The sequence below is a fragment of the Oncorhynchus mykiss genome, chromosome 8 (assembly GCF_057628025.1).
Source record: "Oncorhynchus mykiss isolate SJ-2025 chromosome 8, ASM5762802v1, whole genome shotgun sequence".
In the NCBI taxonomy this organism is placed as follows: Eukaryota; Metazoa; Chordata; class Actinopteri; order Salmoniformes; family Salmonidae; genus Oncorhynchus; species Oncorhynchus mykiss.
The window spans coordinates 11,525,549-11,547,454 of record NC_143029.1 but is presented as its reverse complement, the minus strand read 5'-3'; the positions used below and the strand labels follow the sequence as shown (position 1 = coordinate 11,547,454).

At 36.9% G+C, this 21,906-nt stretch overlaps 1 protein-coding gene across 1 annotated transcript in view; it reads right to left on the bottom strand.

Moving 5' to 3' along the window:
- LOC110529360 (protein eva-1 homolog C) overlaps positions 1-21,906 on the bottom strand; it is a 204,166-nt gene that overhangs the window by 86,283 nt on the left and 95,977 nt on the right. Inside the window, exon 5 of the mRNA XM_036984740.2 lies at positions 12,246-12,389. Coding sequence (XP_036840635.2) covers positions 12,246-12,389 — 144 coding nt within the window. The remainder of the gene's footprint in view (positions 1-12,245; positions 12,390-21,906) is intronic.

The window sequence follows — 21,906 nt, the reverse complement described above, 5'->3', positions numbered from 1 at the left end:
GGGTCACCTTGTGTGAAGGGGAGATCTGGGACAGGAAGTGTGTGTGTGTGGGTGTGTAATCTGTGGGGAGACTGATGACTCATTCCAGGCCATTTACGGCTTTGTTATTGCTAAGGAGTGAGTCTATCCCCTCAGGAGTGATCAAGACCATTTTGTAAGTAAGAAAACATAAAACATGTTTAATCTTCAATATGTCTTCTCTTGAGATTAAAGGCACAGTGCAGTCACATTTCCAGAGTACATAATGAGGTTGAAATAATAATGTGAAATTGTGAAAATGATGATGATGCCCTTTTAGTGTAAAAGCTGTTTGGTGGGATGTAGTTTTGGCCTACCTGGTGACATCACCAGGAAGTAAATGAATTAATAGACCAACAACAAAGAGTTCCAAACCTCTCTGCCAATAACAGCTAGTTTTCAGTTTTCCCATCCCAACTCAGACCACTCCCAGACAGTCCTAGCAGAATTCTTGCTTGACAAATTGCTCTTTGCTATTTTTGTTTCTTTTTGACCATTTTCATTGGCAACAATCACAGTAAAGTACTTCATTGTTACCAAGAAGTCTTATTAAGTTGTATTTATAGTTTTACTGCTAACGTCATATGGAATTGTTTTAAGATGGTCACACCAAAGATAATTTAGCTATTTGATATTGAATTTTAGGACCCCATTAGGTATCAAAAAAATGAATTAAGCAAGTATTTGATGAAACATTACATTTTGTCTTACTGCTATTAGCCCATAGAAATGCATTGAATACCAAATACATTCATGGAAAAACAGATTGTCCCCAAAACATTTGAAAGTTTCTGTCCTATTTCGGAGCAATACAGTATAAGAAAGATACAAAATAATAATAATTGTTTACCCATATTTTATTTTGTTTGGCAATAAACTTCTTCCATATACACTAATTGTACAAAACATTAGGAACACATTCCTAATATTGAGTTGCACCCCGTTTTGCCCTCAAAACAGCCTCATTTCATTGGGGCATGGACTCTACAAGGTGTCAAAAGCGCTCCACAAGAATACTGGCCCATGTTAATGCTTGCCCACAGTTGTGTCAAGTTGGCTCAATGTCCTTTGGGTGGTGGATCATTCTTGATACACATGGGAAACTGTTGAGCGTGAAAAACTCAGCAGCGTTGCAGTTCTTGACACACTCAAACCGGTGAGCCTGGCACCTACTACCATACCCCGTTCAAAAGGTACTTAAATATTTTGTCTTGCCCAGTCACCCTCCGAATGGAACGAATACACAATCCATGTCTCAATTGTCTCAATGCTAAAAAATCCTTCTTTAGCCTGTCTCCTCCCCTTCATCTACACTGACTGAAGTGGATTTACCAAGTGACATCAATAAGGGATCATAGCATTCACCTGGAGTCACCTGGTCAGTCTATCATGTATTAATTGATTTATTTGTCTGGTACAATGTATTTGGAAAGTATTCAGATCCCTTGACTTTTTCCACATTTTGTTACATTTATTTTTTATTTTTTGTTTAGTGTAGCTTCCGACATTTGGTAGGCCATTTGTTTGTCAACTAGAGTTAAAAACATGCAGCTTCTCTTCTGTCATAGCCTAACCTGTTGCCCCAGAATAATAATTCCCGTAGTCCTCACCAGAATAATGTCTTACATCGATAGAATGAATGCATTAGTATTATAGTTAACACCAACGGTAAAGTTGTCTGTTTCGTTTAGGGACCGGGGGGAAACGCAATAACTTCAAAACAGTGGAAAGATTGATGCTGTGCAAAATGTTCAAATGACATCAGTTTGATGGGTTTTAAGGACATAACAAGCTTAGAGAAGGATGAAAACAAGTCTTCAGTTGGTCATCACGATGTGGGTTAAATACTGTCTGCTTACATAACCGTGTCAAAGATAACACATTACACAAACATTCGATGCTGAAAGAAAGAAATCATAGTTCTCCACTCCTGTTCTCGAGACAAAATGAACATTTGTTGTATCATTTTACTGCAATAAATGCATAATTCTGCAGGAGTTAATATTATATTATTCTATGTGTTAGAGGTTATAGACCTACAGTTAATATTATATGTTAGAGGTTATAGACCTACAGTTAATATTATATTATATGTTAGAGGTTATAGACCTACAGTTAATATTATATTATATGTTAGAGGTTATAGACCTACAGTTAATATTATATTATATGTTAGAGGTTATAGACCTACAGTTAATATTATATTATATGTTAGAGGTTATAGACCTACAGTTAATATTATATTATATGTTAGAGGTTATAGACCTACAGTTAATATTATATTATATGTTAGAGGTTATAGACCTACAGTTAATATTATATTATATGTTAGAGGTTATAGACCTACAGTTAATATTATATTATATGTTAGAGGTTATAGACCTACAGTTAATATTATATTATATGTTAGAGGTTATAGACCTACAGTTAATATTATATTATATGTTAGAGGTTATAGACCTACAGTTAATATTATATTATATGTTAGAGGTTATAGACCTACAGTTAATATTATATTATATGTTAGAGGTTACAGACCTACAGTTAATATTATATTATATGTTAGAGGTTATAGACCTACAGTTAATATTATATTATATGTTAGAGGTTATAGACCTACAGTTAATATTATATTATATGTTAGAGGTTATAGACCTACAGTTAATATTATATGTTAGAGGTTATAGACCTACAGTTAATATTATATTATATGTTAGAGGTTATAGACCTACAGTTAATATTATATTATATGTTAGAGGTTATAGACCTACAGTTAATATTATATTATATGTTAGAGGTTATAGACCTACAGTTAATATTATATTATATGTTAGAGGTTATAGACCTACAGTTAATATTATATTATATGTTAGAGGTTATAGACCTACAGTTAATATTATATTATATGTTAGAGGTTATAGACCTACAGTTAATATTATATTATATGTTAGAGGTTATAGACCTACAGTTAATATTATATTATATGTTAGAGGTTATAGACCTACAGTTAATATTATATTATATGTTAGAGGTTATAGACCTACAGTTAATATTATATTATATGTTAGAGGTTACAGACCTACAGTTAATATTATATTATATGTTAGAGGTTATAGACCTACAGTTAATATTATATTATATGTTAGAGGTTATAGACCTACAGTTAATATTATATTATATTATATGTTAGAGGTTATAGACCTACAGTTAATATTATATTATATGTTAGAGGTTATAGACCTACAGTTAATATTATATTATATGTTAGAGGTTATAGACCTACAGTTAATATTATATTATATTATATGTTAGAGGTTATAGACCTACAGTTAATATTATATTATATGTTAGAGGTTATAGACCTACAGTTAATATTATATTATATGTTAGAGGTTATAGACCTACAGTTAATATTATATGTTAGAGGTTATAGACCTACAGTTAATATTATATTATATGTTAGAGGTTATAGACCTACAGTTAATATTATATGTTAGAGGTTATAGACCTACAGTTAATATTATATTATATGTTAGAGGTTATAGACCTACAGTTAATATTATATTATATGTTAGAGGTTATAGACCTACAGTTAATATTATATGTTAGAGGTTATAGACCTACAGTTAATATTATATTATATGTTAGAGGTTATAGACCTACAGTTAATATTATATTATATGTTAGAGGTTATAGACCTACAGTTAATATTATATGTTAGAGGTTATAGACCTACAGTTAATATTATATTATATGTTAGAGGTTATAGACCTACAGTTAATATTATATTATATGTTAGAGGTTATAGACCTACAGTTAATATTATATGTTAGAGGTTATAGACCTACAGTTAATATTATATTATATGTTAGAGGTTACAGACCTACAGTTAATATTATATTATATGTTAGAGGTTATAGACCTACAGTTAATATTATATTATATGTTAGAGGTTATAGACCTACAGTTAATATTATATGTTAGAGGTTATAGACCTACAGTTAATATTATATGTTAGAGGTTATAGACCTACAGTTAATATTATATTATATGTTAGAGGTTATAGACCTACAGTTAATATTATATTATATGTTAGAGGTTATAGACCTACAGTTAATATTATATTATATGTTAGAGGTTATAGACCTACAGTTAATATTATATTATTCTATGTGTTAGAGGTTATAGACCTACAGTTAATATTATATGTTAGAGGTTATAGACCTACAGTTAATATTATATTATATGTTAGAGGTTACAGACCTACAGTTAATATTATATTATATGTTAGAGGTTATAGACCTACAGTTAATATTATATGTTAGAGGTTATAGACCTACAGTTAATATTATATTATATGTTAGAGGTTATAGACCTACAGTTAATATTATATTATATTATATGTTAGAGGTTATAGACCTACAGTTAATATTATATTATATGTTAGAGGTTACAGACCTACAGTTAATATTATATTATATGTTAGAGGTTATAGACCTACAGTTAATATTATATGTTAGAGGTTATAGACCTACAGTTAATATTATATTATATGTTAGAGGTTATAGACCTACAGTTAATATTATATTATATTATATGTTAGAGGTTATAGACCTACAGTTAATATTATATTATATGTTAGAGGTTATAGACCTACAGTTAATATTATATTATATGTTAGAGGTTATAGACCTACAGTTAATATTATATTATATGTTAGAGGTTATAGACCTACAGTTAATATTATATTATATGTTAGAGGTTATAGACCTACAGTTAATATTATATTATATGTTAGAGGTTATAGACCTACAGTTAATATTATATTATATGTTAGAGGTTATAGACCTACAGTTAATATTATATTATATGTTAGAGGTTATAGACCTACAGTTAATATTATATTATATGTTAGAGGTTATAGACCTACAGTTAATATTATATTATATGTTAGAGGTTATAGACCTACAGTTAATATTATATTATATGTTAGAGGTTATAGACCTACAGTTAATATTATATTATATGTTAGAGGTTATAGACCTACAGTTAATATTATATTATATGTTAGAGGTTATAGACCTACAGTTAATATTATATTATATGTTAGAGGTTATAGAACTACAGTTAATATTATATGTTAGAGGTTATAGACCTACAGTTAATATTATATGTTAGAGGTTATAGACCTACAGTTAATATTATATTATATGTTAGAGGTTATAGACCTACAGTTAATATTATATTATATGTTAGAGGTTATAGACCTACAGTTAATATTATATTATATGTTAGAGGTTATAGACCTACAGTTAATATTATATTATATGTTAGAGGTTATAGACCTACAGTTAATATTATATTATATGTTAGAGGTTATAGACCTACAGTTAATATTATATTATATGTTAGAGGTTATAGACCTACAGTTAATATTATATGTTAGAGGTTATAGACCTACAGTTAATATTATATTATATGTTAGAGGTTATAGACCTACAGTTAATATTATATTATATGTTAGAGGTTATAGACCTACAGTTAATATTATATTATATGTTAGAGGTTATAGACCTACAGTTAATATTATATGTTAGAGGTTATAGACCTACAGTTAATATTATATGTTAGAGGTTATAGACCTACAGTTAATATTATATTATATGTTAGAGGTTATAGACCTACAGTTAATATTATATTATATGTTAGAGGTTATAGACCTACAGTTAATATTATATTATATGTTAGAGGTTATAGACCTACAGTTAATATTATATTATATGTTAGAGGTTATAGACCTACAGTTAATATTATATTATATGTTAGAGGTTATAGACCTACAGTTAATATTATATTATATTATATGTTAGAGGTTATAGACCTACAGTTAATATTATATTATTCTATGTTAGAAGATATCCTGTTTGGGATAGGGGGCAGCATTTTCACGTCTGGATGAAAAGAGTGCCCAGAGTAAACTGCCTGCTACTCAGGCCCAGTTGCTAATATATGCATATTATTAGTAGATTTGGATAGAAAACACTCTGACGATTCTAAAACTGTTTGAATGATGTCTGTGAGTATAACAGAACTCATATGGCAGGCAAAAACCCTAGAAAAATCCAACCAGGAAGTGGGAAATCTGAGGTTTGTAGTTTTTCAACTCATTGCCTATCCAATATACAGTGTCTATGGGGTCATATTGCAATCCCTAAGGCTTCCACTAGATGTCAACAGTCTTTAGAACCTTGTTTGATGCTTCTACTGTGAAGGAGGGGGGAGTGGGAGCTGAATGAGTCAGGTCTGCCAGAGTGGCATGAGCTGATCATGCGCGCTCACGTGAGAGTTAGCTTGCATTCCATTGCATTTCTACAGACAAAGGAATTCTCCCGTTGGAACATTATTGAGGATTTATGATAAAAACATCCTAAAGATTGATTCTATCTTTCGTTTGACCTGTTTCTACGAACTGTAATATGACTTTTCTTCTGAACTTTTGCCTGGACCTGCCCCTGCGTCGTGAGTTTGGATTTGTGAACTGAACGCGCTAACAAAAGGAGTTATTTGTACATAAATGATGGACTTTATCGAAGAAATCAAACATTTATTGTGGAACTGGGATTCCTGGGAGTGCATTCGGATGAAGATCATCATAGGTAAGTGAATATTTATAACTTCTGTTGACTCCACAACATGGTGGATATCTGTATGGCTTGTTTTGTTGTCTGAGCACTGTACTCAGATTATTGCATGGTTTGCTTTTTCCGTAAAGTAAAACAAAAATCTGACACAGCGGTTGCATTAAGGAGAAGTATATCTCTAATTCTGTGCATAACACTTGTATCTTATATTAAAGTTTATGATGACTATTTCTGTAAATTGATGTGGCTCTCTGCAAATTCGCCGGATGTTTTCGAGGCACAACATTACTGAACATTAACGGCCAATGTCAACTGAGATCTTTGGATATAAGTATGAACTTTATGGAACAAAACATACATGTATTGCATAACATGAAGTCCTATGAGTGCCATCTGATGAAGATCATCAAAGGTTAGTGATTAATTTTTATCTCTATTTCTGCTTTTTGTGACTCCTCTCTTAGGCTGGAAAATGGATGTATGTGTTTTGTGACTAGGGTCTGACCTAACATAATCATATGTTGTGCTTTTGCTGTAAAGCCTTTTGAAATTGGACACGATGGGTAGATTAACAAGAAGTTAAGCTTTAATTTGGTGTATTGCACTTGTGAATATATGAAAGTTACATATTTAAAAAATATATTTAGAATTTCGCGTGCTGCCTTTTCAGCGGAATGTTGTTGAGGGGTTCCGCTTGCGTCCATCTTTCAGTTACTATTCCATTTAATCCATATGAACTTCAATGAGGAATATTATGTTTATTCATGGCTACAGGGATACTCGTGAGTGGGATATCATTGGTGCATGTAAACAGTTTATCCTGAATATGACCATAAGCGGGATATAAGCGACTATCCGGTATACTGTGCTCATGTAAACGTGGTTGCTATGTGGCAAGCCTCTGCCGAGTCCCCGACAACCGGAAGTTCCGATTTTCAGGGAAAATTAAGAGAGAGCTGTGATGCGACTGCGACACTCCATCTTTACTCCTCCTCCACATTTACTGGATTGGTTGAACATTGCAGAAGAGAACCTCCCCAACAGTTATTTTTCTTCTCGTGAAGACCAGTATGTAGTGGATCTAGTTTCAGACATTTCTTTTACGTCTGCTAGTTTAGGTTAGGCAAGCCCAGACATCCTAGGAAAGGAAACCTAGAAAATCCTATGGTTTACTTCTCCCACTGTGATATCATAGACATATAACCACATTGCATGATTTATGAATGGCAAAGAGTTTTCTGAGATTGACTTTATTCAGTCAGTTTGACACCTCTTATGAACTATTCAACACTTGCTATTCAGTTGTCAATCAAAGCACAGTAAATAGCCTATGCGCCACGACTCCGTGTGGCTGGCTCTGAGAAACACGCCAAAAAAAAAAAAAATTATGTGCCAGAAAACCATAATTAGGCTAAGTAGATTTCTGCTCAACCCATATTACATGGGACCTGCAAATTGACAAGCATCATGCTCTCTCCCCTCCATGTAAAGAAATTTGACTGCAACCAAGCCCAGGGCGCAAAAATTGTACCGGGAGGCGGGACAGACAGCATACTGTGTTTGCCTGTCATTGTACACTTTGTGACCGACAGGCACCTAATCATGTCAATAGATCGCGAGAAGGTACTTATCGTTCAATCCCGGCAGGAGAGGGCTCGACGTACTAGCGAACTGAAACTTTTAAATGAAAAGTAGACTAGTTAATATGAAGTGGAAAAAGTAGTTGGCTGAAAAAGAGTCTGAAACCTGCTCAGACGACGACAGTCGCTAATGGAAAACACTGCATTCCACTACAGATAGAATGATTTTTCCTTGCCAAAAGTCTCCCCTGCACTACACACCCTGCATCAACACACACACACACACACACACACACACACACACACACACACACACACACACACACACACACACACACACACACACCTTCTCTTTATCCATTTCCCTAAATTATGCCTACTCCATTATTTATTTTTCTTCCATTTTTTCCCACCATACCTAAGCACACACTATCTCTGCAGCTGGTCAGGAGCACACTCTGGAGCTGGTCAGGAGCACACATTATATCTCTGGAGCTGGTCAGGAGCACACTCTGGAGCTGGTCAGGAGCACACACTATCTCTGGAGCTGGTCAGGAGCACACTCTGGAGCTGGTCAGGAGCACACATTATATCTCTGGAGCTGGTCAGGAGCACACTCTGGAGCTGGTCAGGAGCACACACTATCTCTGGAGCTGGTCAGGAGCACACTCTGGAGCTGGTCAGGAGCACACACTATATCTCTGGAGCTGGTCAGGAGCACACTCTGGAGCTGGTCAGGAGCACACACTATATCTCTGGAGCTGGTCAGGATCACACACTATATCTCTGGAGTTGGTCAGGAGCACACTCTGGAGCTGGTCAGGAGCACACTCTGGAGCTGGTCAGGAATACACTGGAGCTGGTCAGGAGCACACTGGAGCTGGTCAGGAGTACACTCTACATCTCTGGAGCTGGTCAGGAGCACACTCTACATCTCTGGAGCTGGTCAGGAGCACACTGGAGCTGGTCAGGAGCACACTGGAGCTGGTCACACACACACACACACACACACACACACACACACACACACACACACACACACACACACACACACACCTTCTCTTTATCCATTTCCCTAAATTATGCCTACTCCATTATTTATTTTTCTTCCATTTTTTCCCACCATACCTAAGCACACACTATCTCTGGAGCTGGTCAGGAGCACACTCTGGAGCTGGTCAGGAGCACACATTATATCTCTGGAGCTGGTCAGGAGCACACTCTGGAGCTGGTCAGGAGCACACACTATCTCTGGAGCTGGTCAGGAGCACACTCTGGAGCTGGTCAGGAGCACACATTATATCTCTGGAGCTGGTCAGGAGCACACTCTGGAGCTGGTCAGGAGCACACACTATCTCTGGAGCTGGTCAGGAGCACACTCTGGAGCTGGTCAGGAGCACACACTATATCTCTGGAGCTGGTCAGGAGCACACTCTGGAGCTGGTCAGGAGCACACACTATATCTCTGGAGCTGGTCAGGATCACACACTATATCTCTGGAGTTGGTCAGGAGCACACTCTGGAGCTGGTCAGGAGCACACTCTGGAGCTGGTCAGGAGTACACTGGAGCTGGTCAGGAGCACACTGGAGCTGGTCAGGAGTACACTCTACATCTCTGGAGCTGGTCAGGAGCACACTCTACATCTCTGGAGCTGGTCAGGAGCACACTGGAGCTGGTCAGGAGCACACTGGAGCTGGTCACACACACACACACACACACACACACACACACACACACACACACACACACACACACACACACACACACACACACACACCTTCTCTTTATCCATTTCCCTAAATTATGCCTACTCCATTATTTATTTTTCTTCCATTTTTTCCCACCATACCTAAGCACACACTATCTCTGGAGCTGGTCAGGAGCACACTCTGGAGCTGGTCAGGAGCACACATTATATCTCTGGAGCTGGTCAGGAGCACACTCTGGAGCTGGTCAGGAGCACACACTATCTCTGGAGCTGGTCAGGAGCACACTCTGGAGCTGGTCAGGAGCACACATTATATCTCTGGAGCTGGTCAGGAGCACACTCTGGAGCTGGTCAGGAGCACACACTATCTCTGGAGCTGGTCAGGAGCACACTCTGGAGCTGGTCAGGAGCACACACTATATCTCTGGAGCTGGTCAGGAGCACACTCTGGAGCTGGTCAGGAGCACACACTATATCTCTGGAGCTGGTCAGGATCACACACTATATCTCTGGAGTTGGTCAGGAGCACACTCTGGAGCTGGTCAGGAGCACACTCTGGAGCTGGTCAGGGGCACACACTAAATCTCTGGAGCTGGTCAGGGGCACACTCTGGAGCTGGTCAGGAGCACACACTACATCTCTGGAGCTGGTCAGGAGCACACACTACATCTCTGGAGCTGGTCAGGAGCACACTCTACATCTTTGGAGCTGGTCAGGAGCACACTCTACATCTCTGGAGCTGGTCAGGAGTACACTCTACATCTCTGGAGCTGGTCAGGAGTACACTGGAGCTGGTCAGGAGCACACTGGAGCTGGTCAGGAGTACACTCTACATCTCTGGAGCTGGTCAGGAGCACACACTACATCTCTGGAGCTGGTCAGGAGCACACTGGAGCTGGTCAGGACCACACTCTATATCTCTGGAGCTGGTCAGGAGCACACACTACATGGTCAGGAGTAAATCTCTACTGTTTATCTATTGACAGATATTGGACAGCTCTTGTTCTGATCAATACTGGACAGCTCTTGTTCTGATAGATACTGGACAACTCTTGTAGAGCATTCAAACAGGGTTCAGGACAGAGTTTGATCAGCATTAGGGGGCTGTGTGTGAGTGTATGGGTTAGGTGGACACGCATTGTCATTTGGGGTGGTTGGGGGTTGGTGAGTATGTGTGATGTGTGTCGCTGCTGACATGTCCGGTCTGAAAGGCTCCAGACCCTGGCATTGATGGATCAATCCCTGGATCAGCAGGCATCTGGACAATGTGTGTGTGTGTGTGTGTGTGTGTGTGTGTGTGTGTGTGTGTGTGTGTGTGTGTGTGTGTGTGTGTGTGTGTGTGTGTGTGTGTGTGTATGTGTGTGTCCATTAGTTTATGAATGTGCGTGTTAACAAATGATATTGTGCCAGCTCAGGATTAGCCTGGGGGTGTGGTGGCTGGATAGACGGAGACGAAACCCGTCTCTCTTCCGTCGAGACAGAGAGCAGAAACTAAACTGTCAAGCACCACTCCTACAAACACCAGACAGTCATCAGACATGATAAATATAGAGAGAGACAGACGCACAGACGGAGAGAGACGGACAGACGGACGGACGGACAGAGACAGACAGACGGACAGTGATAAAAGACCGGGAAAAACCTTGGGCCACATACGTAGTTGTATCAATAGGCAGCCATCCACATCAGCCCCACATACACACACACACACGGAGCATGAGGTCTGATACCAACAGGCTCAGAGACACTTTCTATCTACAAGCCATCAGACTGCTGAACACTTGAACTGAACTGACAACCTGCACCAGCTTTCCGCACCTTAGCACACACACACACACCCACCCACCCACACACACACACACCCACACACCCACCCACCCACCCACCCACACACCCACCCACACACACACACACACACATTAATTAAAGAAATCTGATTAAAGAAATCTGTTCCACAGTGTTGCCATGCATAATAGAGAGATATATGTGATCGTATACCATCAGTAGGCAAGGTTTGAAAGGACTGTTTTAGTCAAACATTTGTTTGGGCTTCTTGCGATCAATTTTCAGTCTACAAATTATTTGTAATTATGTTCCGGCCTCCTGACCATCTGCTTAAGAAAAACACCGTGCCTCGGCTGAATCTAATTGATGATCCCTCGTTTGTATACCACTTGTATCTCCTACAACTAATAAAACATGAAACTTGAGAGAGCAGCTCCCCCTAGTGTCCACATAAGGAACTGCTGACTAGGTGTTGTGTGAAAGAACTGCAGCCGGTACAACTGGAGACTCACCACATGTGTAGATGACACTGAGGTATTTCCTGGTGCCAGAGTAGCAGGGGTCCCCGAACTCTCGCGTGGATGCCCGGACCAAACAGCTCCGTTTCCCCTGACAACGGGCCATCAGCACTTGGAGAGCCACGCCCGACTGGCAGTCTGAGAGGTGGGGGGAGGGTGAATTAGAGAGAATAGAGGAAGACAACCTCTGATTCGATAGAGAATACCACTAAGCAAGAACAGAGGAGTCTCATACGACACATTCTAGAATATTGACATATACTGCACCATCTGCAAACCATATGGCTCCTTACAACTGTGCATTCTCAACAGTCATTATACCTGTGCATTCTCAACAGTCATTATACCTGTGCATTCTCAACAGTCATTATACCTGTGCATTCTCAACAGTCATTATACCTGTGCATTCTCAACAGTCATTATACCTGTGCATTCTCAACAGTCATTATACCTGTGCATTCTCAACAGTCATTATACCTGTGCATTCTCAACAGTCATTATACCTGTGCATTCACAACAGTCATTATACCTGTGCATTCTCAACAGTCATTATACCTGTGCATTCTCAACAGTCATTATACCTGTGCATTATACCGTCATTTTTCTATGGCTTATTAATTACAGATAGTAATTCATGAGCCATAGATCTGTCTATAGGCCTAGGGTAAAGTCAAATCCCAACATCAATAGGCAAGTATCAACTGTCCATCAACTGTTTGAGAAAGTTGAGTGAGTAATGAAATGGTTGCATATCCCAGAACCAATGTACTGCTGTGAGCCGGGGTATGAGAGGGCTTTTAATGCTGTGCAGATGACAGATATACTTTTATAATGAATTCTACGTCTTATTTATATATTTATTTATTGTCCTATCATGGTGGAACAGTTTTAAAATAAATTATACATTTGATTTATTTATTGTCCTATCATGGGGAACTACATTTTTTAAATAAATTATATCTTAATTATTTATTTATGATCCTAATTTAATGGTACGGTCCACAACCCTATACCCTAGACACCCACCCGAATGACCCAGATACTAAGGAGAAGTCCCTAACTGATTTATGGGCCTGCTGTAAGAGGTCTGTATGCAGCCAAAATGCGGTCAGAGACCAAGAGCAGCACTGCCCCCTCAAGATTCTGAGCCTGCTTGGCAGGGTTGGTCCTGCAAAGCCAAAGCCCCCTAAAGGGAGAGCATACTATACAAGGAAATTCTCAAAGCTGCTAATGCGAACCTTGATGACCTTGTACCTAGCCGGTGGGGATTCCGGTGGGGTGTCCCCACCCAGGCAGTGGCAGTGCTGGCAACACTAGCTGCAGTAACCCATGGGGAGGGGGTCACACTCGGACATTCAGAGAGGGGGCATATTATTGTGGCCCTGGTGGCACAAAATCAAAAGTCTGACTGCATGGAGATGCTTGGGAATATGGTCAATACGGGTGACCGTATTGTGGGTGTTTCAGGGAAAAGGTGTACATTTGTCCTCCATCATCTAGGATGTGACAATGGTTCATAAAATCTCTCCATTTCTGCCCATTTTTTTCCCACGGTCTTACAGGCCTTCTCATAGAGCTGCAACTGTAAGTGCATTTGTAAATCAAGACCTTTCTTGAGTTGGGCTCTGGGATGGTGCAACTGTTAACTGTTGAGAATCTGAGTCTATGGTTGTTGTGATGGAAAGGAGTTGAATGTGTGTAGGTGTATGTGTGTATCCCACAACTGTTGCGGAGGAGTAAAAGATGTTAGGGACAATAGAGGATGATCCACAGCTATATATAATACAAATCGAGGTGAGGGCGATGGAAAGGCATTTGGCAGTTAATCTACTTCAATTCGGTAAATGGCACTGTGTGCTCTTTTCGAAGGATGGATCCCAGTCTGTTCAGGGCTATGGGATGAGGGGGTCGGATGAAGGGATGGGATGAAGGCCCAACTCGGGATGAGGGGGGCTTTTAGCAGGTGGAATAGTAGGGACCAATTGTAGGTTTACTTAGTAGCAATGCACATTTCATCTTACAGCTACATAGACACTCCATCATCATGTTACTTTTTAATGGTACATTTACAAACATATATTTTGATAAATAGAATTGAAAGGTGTGTCTCATTATTATAGGTGGTGAAGTAAGTATAGCCAGTTACAATTGTAATGGCCTAGCAGATAATAAGAAGAGATGCTCAGTATTTACCTGGCTAAAAGAGAAGGAATATAATATCTATTGTTTACAGGAAACTCATTCAACAGTTTAGATGAAGTTTTGTGGGAAAAGAACTGGGGGGGGGCGAAATTTATTTCTTCCATGGGCACAGAAATTCAAAAGGGGTTATGGTTTTAATTAACAGTAATTTTGATCCAAATGTGCAAATTGTCCAAACAGATCATCATGGTAGATGGATTATTTTAAATATGTTATTGGACAATAAACAGACATGGCTTATTAACCTATACGGTCCAAATAATGATGATCCAAGCTTCTTTGAAAATATAAGAATTTAACACTAGACTGTATTATTATGGTGGGAGATTTTAATATGGTTTTAAATACCTCTATGGACCGTAAAGGAAATCACACTACAAACTATCACCCTCAGGCACTTAAAGAAATCATGAATGTCATGGATATATTGGAATTAGTGGATATATGGAGACTTAAATACCCTGACCTAGTGAGATATACATGGGGGAGGCTTAATCAAGCTAGTCGTCTTGACTACTTTCTTATGCCATTCTCTCTGGCACCAAAAGTTTAAAAAGTGTTGATAGGGGACAGAAAGCAGTCGGATCATCACATAATTTACATATATATTACTCTTACAGAATTTCCACATGGGCGAGGATATTGGAAATTTAATCAAAGCCTACTAGATGATAAATTGTTTAGAACTAGGACAGAATAATTTATAACTGACTTTCAGACGTAACATAGGTACAGCCAATCCCCTTATTGTATGGGACACTTTTAAGTGTGCCTTTAGAGGCCATGCAATTCACTACTCATCTATAAAACAAAAGCAATTTAGATCAAAAGAGTCCATATTAATAAAGGAAATTGAAGGACTAACATTTACAGTTAGATAGCAATAAAAACGATAGCATAGAGGCACAGAATAAGTTAGAGGAAAAACAAAAAGAAATGGAGGAAGTTATTCCAGAAAGATCCAGTGTAATATATTATAAAAATCAAGCGAACTGGATGGAATATGGGGAAAAAACATACACCAAATTATTTTTCAAAAAAAATATTAAAACTTGTTACAAATGATGGAGTCGTGCATGATTCACCAAATTATATTTTGAAAGAGGAAGTAAAGTACTTTAAGAATATGTTTTCGTTTCAGGCTAATGCTTTAAATATTAAAGCATTAGACCTCTTCACTAAAGGCATCAGTCATACAAAAGTTATACTTAAATCCAAACTGGTTCTCTAGTAAATTGGTAGGAATGTCTCATCCTATATTCAGGAAGGGCCTTTTCCCTTTATTCAGATTACACCTGCTCACTTTCAGTTGTTTGAAAAGGAAATAATCTCCAAAATATCTTTATTTTTTAAACAAGCCTTAGAAAGTTGGTTGCAATTTCAGTTGAATCCACCTGAAAAGACAGAACAAACAATACAACAAATATTGTGGTTAAATTAAAATATACTAATTGATTAAAAAAAATGTATTTTTCGAATAAATGTTTAAAAAAGGTATATATTTAGGGAATGACATCATAAATAGGACTGGTGGAGTTATGTCACACATGCAGCTAACACAGACATATGGAAATGTCTGCTCTACCCAAAATTACAACCAATTTATTGCAGCATTACCACAAAAATGGAAGAGGCAAGTAGAAGGGGGAAAAAGTAAGGAACTTGTATGTTGGCCCTGTATTAAAGAACAAATGGGTAAAGAAAAGTGTGATAAATAAAAACATATACCAATTTCATTTAAGGACCAAAAGACTGACAGCTGTGCCATGTAAATTGCAAAATAGTTGGGAAGAGATTTTTGATGTACCCAGTTGATCGCATGACAAAACATTAAGTACACTTAACATCAGGTAGCTTGGTCACAAACATCAGAAAAGCAATCAAATTAATTGTTTGCCTTTGATGATCTTTGGATGTTTTCACTCACGAGACTCCCAGTTACACAACAAATGTTCCTTTTGTTCCATAAAGATTATTTTTATATCCAAAATAACTCAGTTTGTTTGGCGCATTATGTTCAGAAATCCACAGGAAAGAGCGGTCACGACAACGCAGACAAATTCCAAATAATATCCGTAATGTCCACAGAAATATGTCAAACGTTTTTTATAATATATAATCGATAATATATCAACCACAAATATCTTTCACAGTAGGAGAGGGAAAAGCAATACCTATACAAACTCTGTTGCGCGAGCAAAACTCATGTGACCACTTGACGCGATGTTATTGTTCTGGCTCATTATTCAAAATAAAAGCCTGAAACTATGTCTGAAGACTGTTGACACCTTGAGGAAGCGATAGGAAAAGGAACCTGGTTGATATCCCTTTAAATGGGAGGCTATGGAACATGGAGTTTTCAAAATAGAAGCCACTTCCTGGTTTGATTTTTCTCAGTGTTTCGCCTGCAATATCAGTTCTGTTATACTCACAGACAATATTTTGACAGTTTTGGAAACTTTAGTGTGTTTTCTATCCTAATCTGTCAATTATATGCATATTCTAGCATCTGGTCCTGAGAAATAGGCCGTTTACTTTGGGAACATTATTTTTCCAAACATAAAAATAGTGCCCCCTAGAGGTTCAAGAGGTTAAATTACTATACAAAATTCTTGCAACTAATAGAATGTTATATATATGGGGGATACAATCTGCCCAGCTCTACAGATTCTGCTGTGAGGAGGCAGTCTTTAGATAATTTATTTTGGTATTTTATTTTGGTCCATATGTAGCTCGTTTTTGGTCACAGGTCCGGGAATGGCTGAAGAATAGCAACATTTACCTAGAACTAACGCTGCAGATAGCAATACTGGGTGATTTGAAAAGCCATAGTCAATCAATCAATAATATAATAATTATTTTAGCAAAAAATATATATTTTTAATTTACAATCTGTAGAAGCTATGAGAATAGAAAGGTTCAATTATTTTGTGAAGCATCACAGCACATTTGAAACATATATGGCAAATATAAATCCAAAATGGATGATGTTGAGAGATAGATGGGAGGGGTTGAATGGAGCTGAAGGGTGGGACTAATAACAAGATAAACAATGTAAAACATACGGGATCTGTAAAATGTATATAGGTTCAGAACTGTTGTGAAATAGCATAGTTACGAATAGAAATCAAACTGGATGGACATCAGAAATAGAGGAAGGACTAAAAACAAACAAAATATAACTATTGTAAAACAGATTGCGCCTGTAAAATGTGTATAAGATGTATAAATTGAAAGTAAAAGCCAAAGTGTTTATTTGTTTAGGGGATCGGCGGTAGGGTTTGCGGGGAATAATAATAAAGGTATATTATTTTAAAAAGTATGTATGTCTATATAGGTATGTGTATGTATATATGTGTATATGTATGTCTATATAGGTATGTGTATGTATATATGTGTATATATATGTCTATATAGGAATGTGTATGTATATATGTGTATATGTATGTCTATATCGGTATGTATATATGTGTATATGTATGTCTATATAGGTATGTGTATGTATATATGTGTATATGTATGTCTATATAGGTATGTGTATGTATATATGTGTATATGTATGTCTATATCGGTATGTGTATGTATATATGTGTATATGTATGTCTATATCGGTATGTGTATGTATATATGTGTATATATATGTCTATATAGGTATGTGTATGTATATATGTATGTCTATATAGGTATGTGTATGTATATATGTGTATATGTATGTCTTTATAGGTATGTGTATGTATATATGTGTATAAGTATGTGTCTATATAGGTATGTGTATGTATATATGTGTATATGTATGTGTCTATATAGGTATGTGTATGTATATATGTGTATATGTATGTGTCTATATAGGTATGTGTATGTATATATGTGTATATGTATGTCTATATAGGTATGTGTATGTCTATATGTGTATATGTATGTGTCTATATAGGTATGTGTATGTATATATGTGTATATGTATGTGTCTATATAGGTATGTGTATGTATATATGTGTATATGTATGTCTATATAGGTATGTGTATGTATATATGTGTATATGTATGTCTATATAGGTATGTGTATGTATATATGTGTATATATATGTCTATATAGGTATGTGTATGTATATATGTGTATATGTATGTGTCTATATAGGTATGTGTATGTATATATGTGTATGTGTATGTATATATGTGTATATGTATGTCTATATAGGTATGTGTATGTATATATGTGTATATATATGTCTATATAGGTATGTGTATGTATATATGTGTATATGTATGTGTCTATATAGGTATGTGTATGTATATATGTGTATATGTATGTCTATATAGGTATGTGTATGTATATATGTGTATATATATGTCTATATAGGTATGTGTATGTATATATGTGTATATGTATGTCTATATAGGTATGTGTATGTATATATGTGTATATGTATGTGTCTATATAGGTATGTGTATGTATATATGTGTATATGTATGTCTATATAGGTATGTGTATGTATATACAGTGCCTTGCGAAAGTATTCGGCCCCCTTGAACTTTGCGACCTTTTGCCACATTTCAGGCTTCAAACATAAAGATATAAAACTGTATTTTTTTGTGAAGAATCAACAACAAGTGGGACACAATCATGAAGTGGAACGACATTTATTGGATATTTCAAACTTTTTCAACAAATCAAAAACTGAAAAATTGGCAGTGCAAAATTATTCAGCCCCTTTACTTTCAGTGCAGCAAACTCTCTCCAGAAGTTCAGTGAGGATCTCTGAATGATCCAATGTTGACCTAAATGACTAATGATGATAAATACAATCCACCTGTGTGTAATCAAGTCTCCGTATAAATGCACCTGCACTGTGATAGTCTCAGAGGTCCGTTAAAAGCGCAGAGAGCATCATGAAGAACAAGGAACACACCAGGCAGGTCCGAGATACTGTTGTGAAGAAGTTTAAAGCCGGATTTGGATACAAAAAGATTTCCCAAGCTTTAAACATCCCAAGGAGCACTGTGCAAGCGATAATATTGAAATGGAAGGAGTATCAGACCACTGCAAATCTACCAAGACCTGGCCGTCCCTCTAAACTTTCAGCTCATACAAGGAGAAGACTGATCAGAGATGCATCTAAGAGGCCCATGATCACTCTGGATGAACTGCAGAGATCTACAGCTGAGGTGGGAGACTCTGTCCATAGGACAACAATCAGTCGTATATTGCACAAATCTGGCCTTTATGGAAGAGTGGCAAGAAGAAAGCCATTTCTTAAAGATATCCATAAAAAGTGTCGTTTAAAGTTTGCCACAAGCCACCTGGGAGACACACCAAACATGTGGAAGAAGGTGCTCTGGTCAGATGAAACCAAAATTGAACTTTTTGGCAACAATGCAAAACGTTATGTTTGGCGTAAAAGCAACACAGCTGAACACACCATCCCCACTGTCAAACATGGTGGTGGCAGCATCATGGTTTGGGCCTGCTTTTCTTCAGCAGGGACAGGGAAGATGGTTAAAATTGATGGGAAGATGGATGGAGCCAAATACAGGACCATTCTGGAAGAAAACCTGTCTGCAAAAGACCTGAGACTGGGACGGAGATTTGTCTTCCAACAAGACAATGATCCAAAACATAAAGCAAAATCTACAATGGAATGGTTCAAAAATAAACATATCCAGGTGTTAGAATGGCCAAGTCAAAGTCCAGACCTGAATCCAATCGAGAATCTGTGGAAAGAACTGAAAACTGCTGTTCACAAATGCTCTCCATCCAACCTCACTGAGCTCGAGCTGTTTTGCAAGGAGGAATGGGAAAAAATGTCAGTCTCTCGATGTGCAAAACTGATAGAGACATACCCCAAGCGACTTACAGCTGTAATCGCAGCAAAAGGTGGCGCTACAAAGTATTAACTTAAGGGGGCTGAATAATTTTGCACGCCCAATTTTTCAGTTTTTGATTTGTTAAAAAAGTTTGAAATATCCAATAAATGTCGTTCCACTTCATGATTGTGTCCCACTTGTTGTTGATTCTTCACAAAAAAATACAGTTTTATATCTTTATGTTTGAAGCCTGAAATGTGGCAAAAGGTTGCAAAGTTCAAGGGGGCCGAATACTTTCGCAAGGCACTGTATGTGTATATATATGTCTATATAGGTATGTGTATGTATATATGTGTATATGTGTATATGTATGCATGCGTGTATGGATATATATATTTACCCCAATAATATATGGGGGAAATGATGCAACAAAAAAAAGGTATCAACTGTCCATGTCTATTCACACCATCATATACATTTATTTATATTCCTGACTCTGATATCGCTCGTTCTGATATTTCTTAATTCCTTTCTTGTCATTTGGGGGATTTGTGTGTGTTGTTAGGTATTACTGCACTGTTGGAGCTAGAAACACAACCATTTCGCTGCACCTGCGATAACATCTGCAAAATATGTGTTCGCAACCAATACAATTTGATTTGTATCAGCAGATATTGCGCTCCCTCCCTCTCTCCCTCTCTCCCTCCCTCCCTCCCAGGCGCTTTATTGGCATGGGAAACATGTGTTAACATTGCCAAAGCAAGTGAGGTAGATAATATACAAAAGTGAAAAAAACAATAAAAATTAACAGTAAACATTACACATACAGAAGTTTCAAAACAATAAAGCCATTACAAATGTCATATTATATATATATATATATATATATATATATATATATGTATATATATATATATGTAATGTTTACTGTTAATTTTTATTGTTTATTTCCTTGATTGGTGACAGAAGCACCAGATCATCAGCAAACAGTAGACACTTGACTTCAGATTCTAGTAGGGTGAGGCCGGGTGCTGCAGTTGATATATATGAGGAAATTCCCAATATATATAATATATATATATATATATTGGGAATTTCCTCATATATATATATATATATATATATATATATATGTGTATATATGAGGATTTTCCCAAGTTTGCTGTTGATGCATATCCCACGGTAGTTATTGGGGTCAAATTATTGGGGTCAAAAAATGTATATGATGGTGCCAGAGCTACAGATGATGTTAAAGAGTTTTAGTATAGCCAATTGGAATTTGTTGTCTGTATATTTGATCATTTCATTGAGGATACCATCAACACCACATGCCTTTTTGGGTTGGAGGGTTTTTATTTTGTCCTGTAGCTCATTCAAGGTAATTGGAGATCCAGTGGGTTCTGGTAGTCTTTAATAGTTGATTCTAAGATTTGTATTTGATCCTGTATTTGTTTTTGCTCTTATTCTTTTTTATAGAGCCAAAAAGATTGGATAAGTGGTTTACCCATACATCTCAATTTTGGATAGATCATTCTTCGTGTTGTTTGTTTAGTGTTTTCCAATTTTCCCAGAAGTGATTAGTCTATGGATTCTTCAATTACATTGAGCTGATTTCTGACGTGCTGTTCCTTCTTTTATATGTATTTCTATA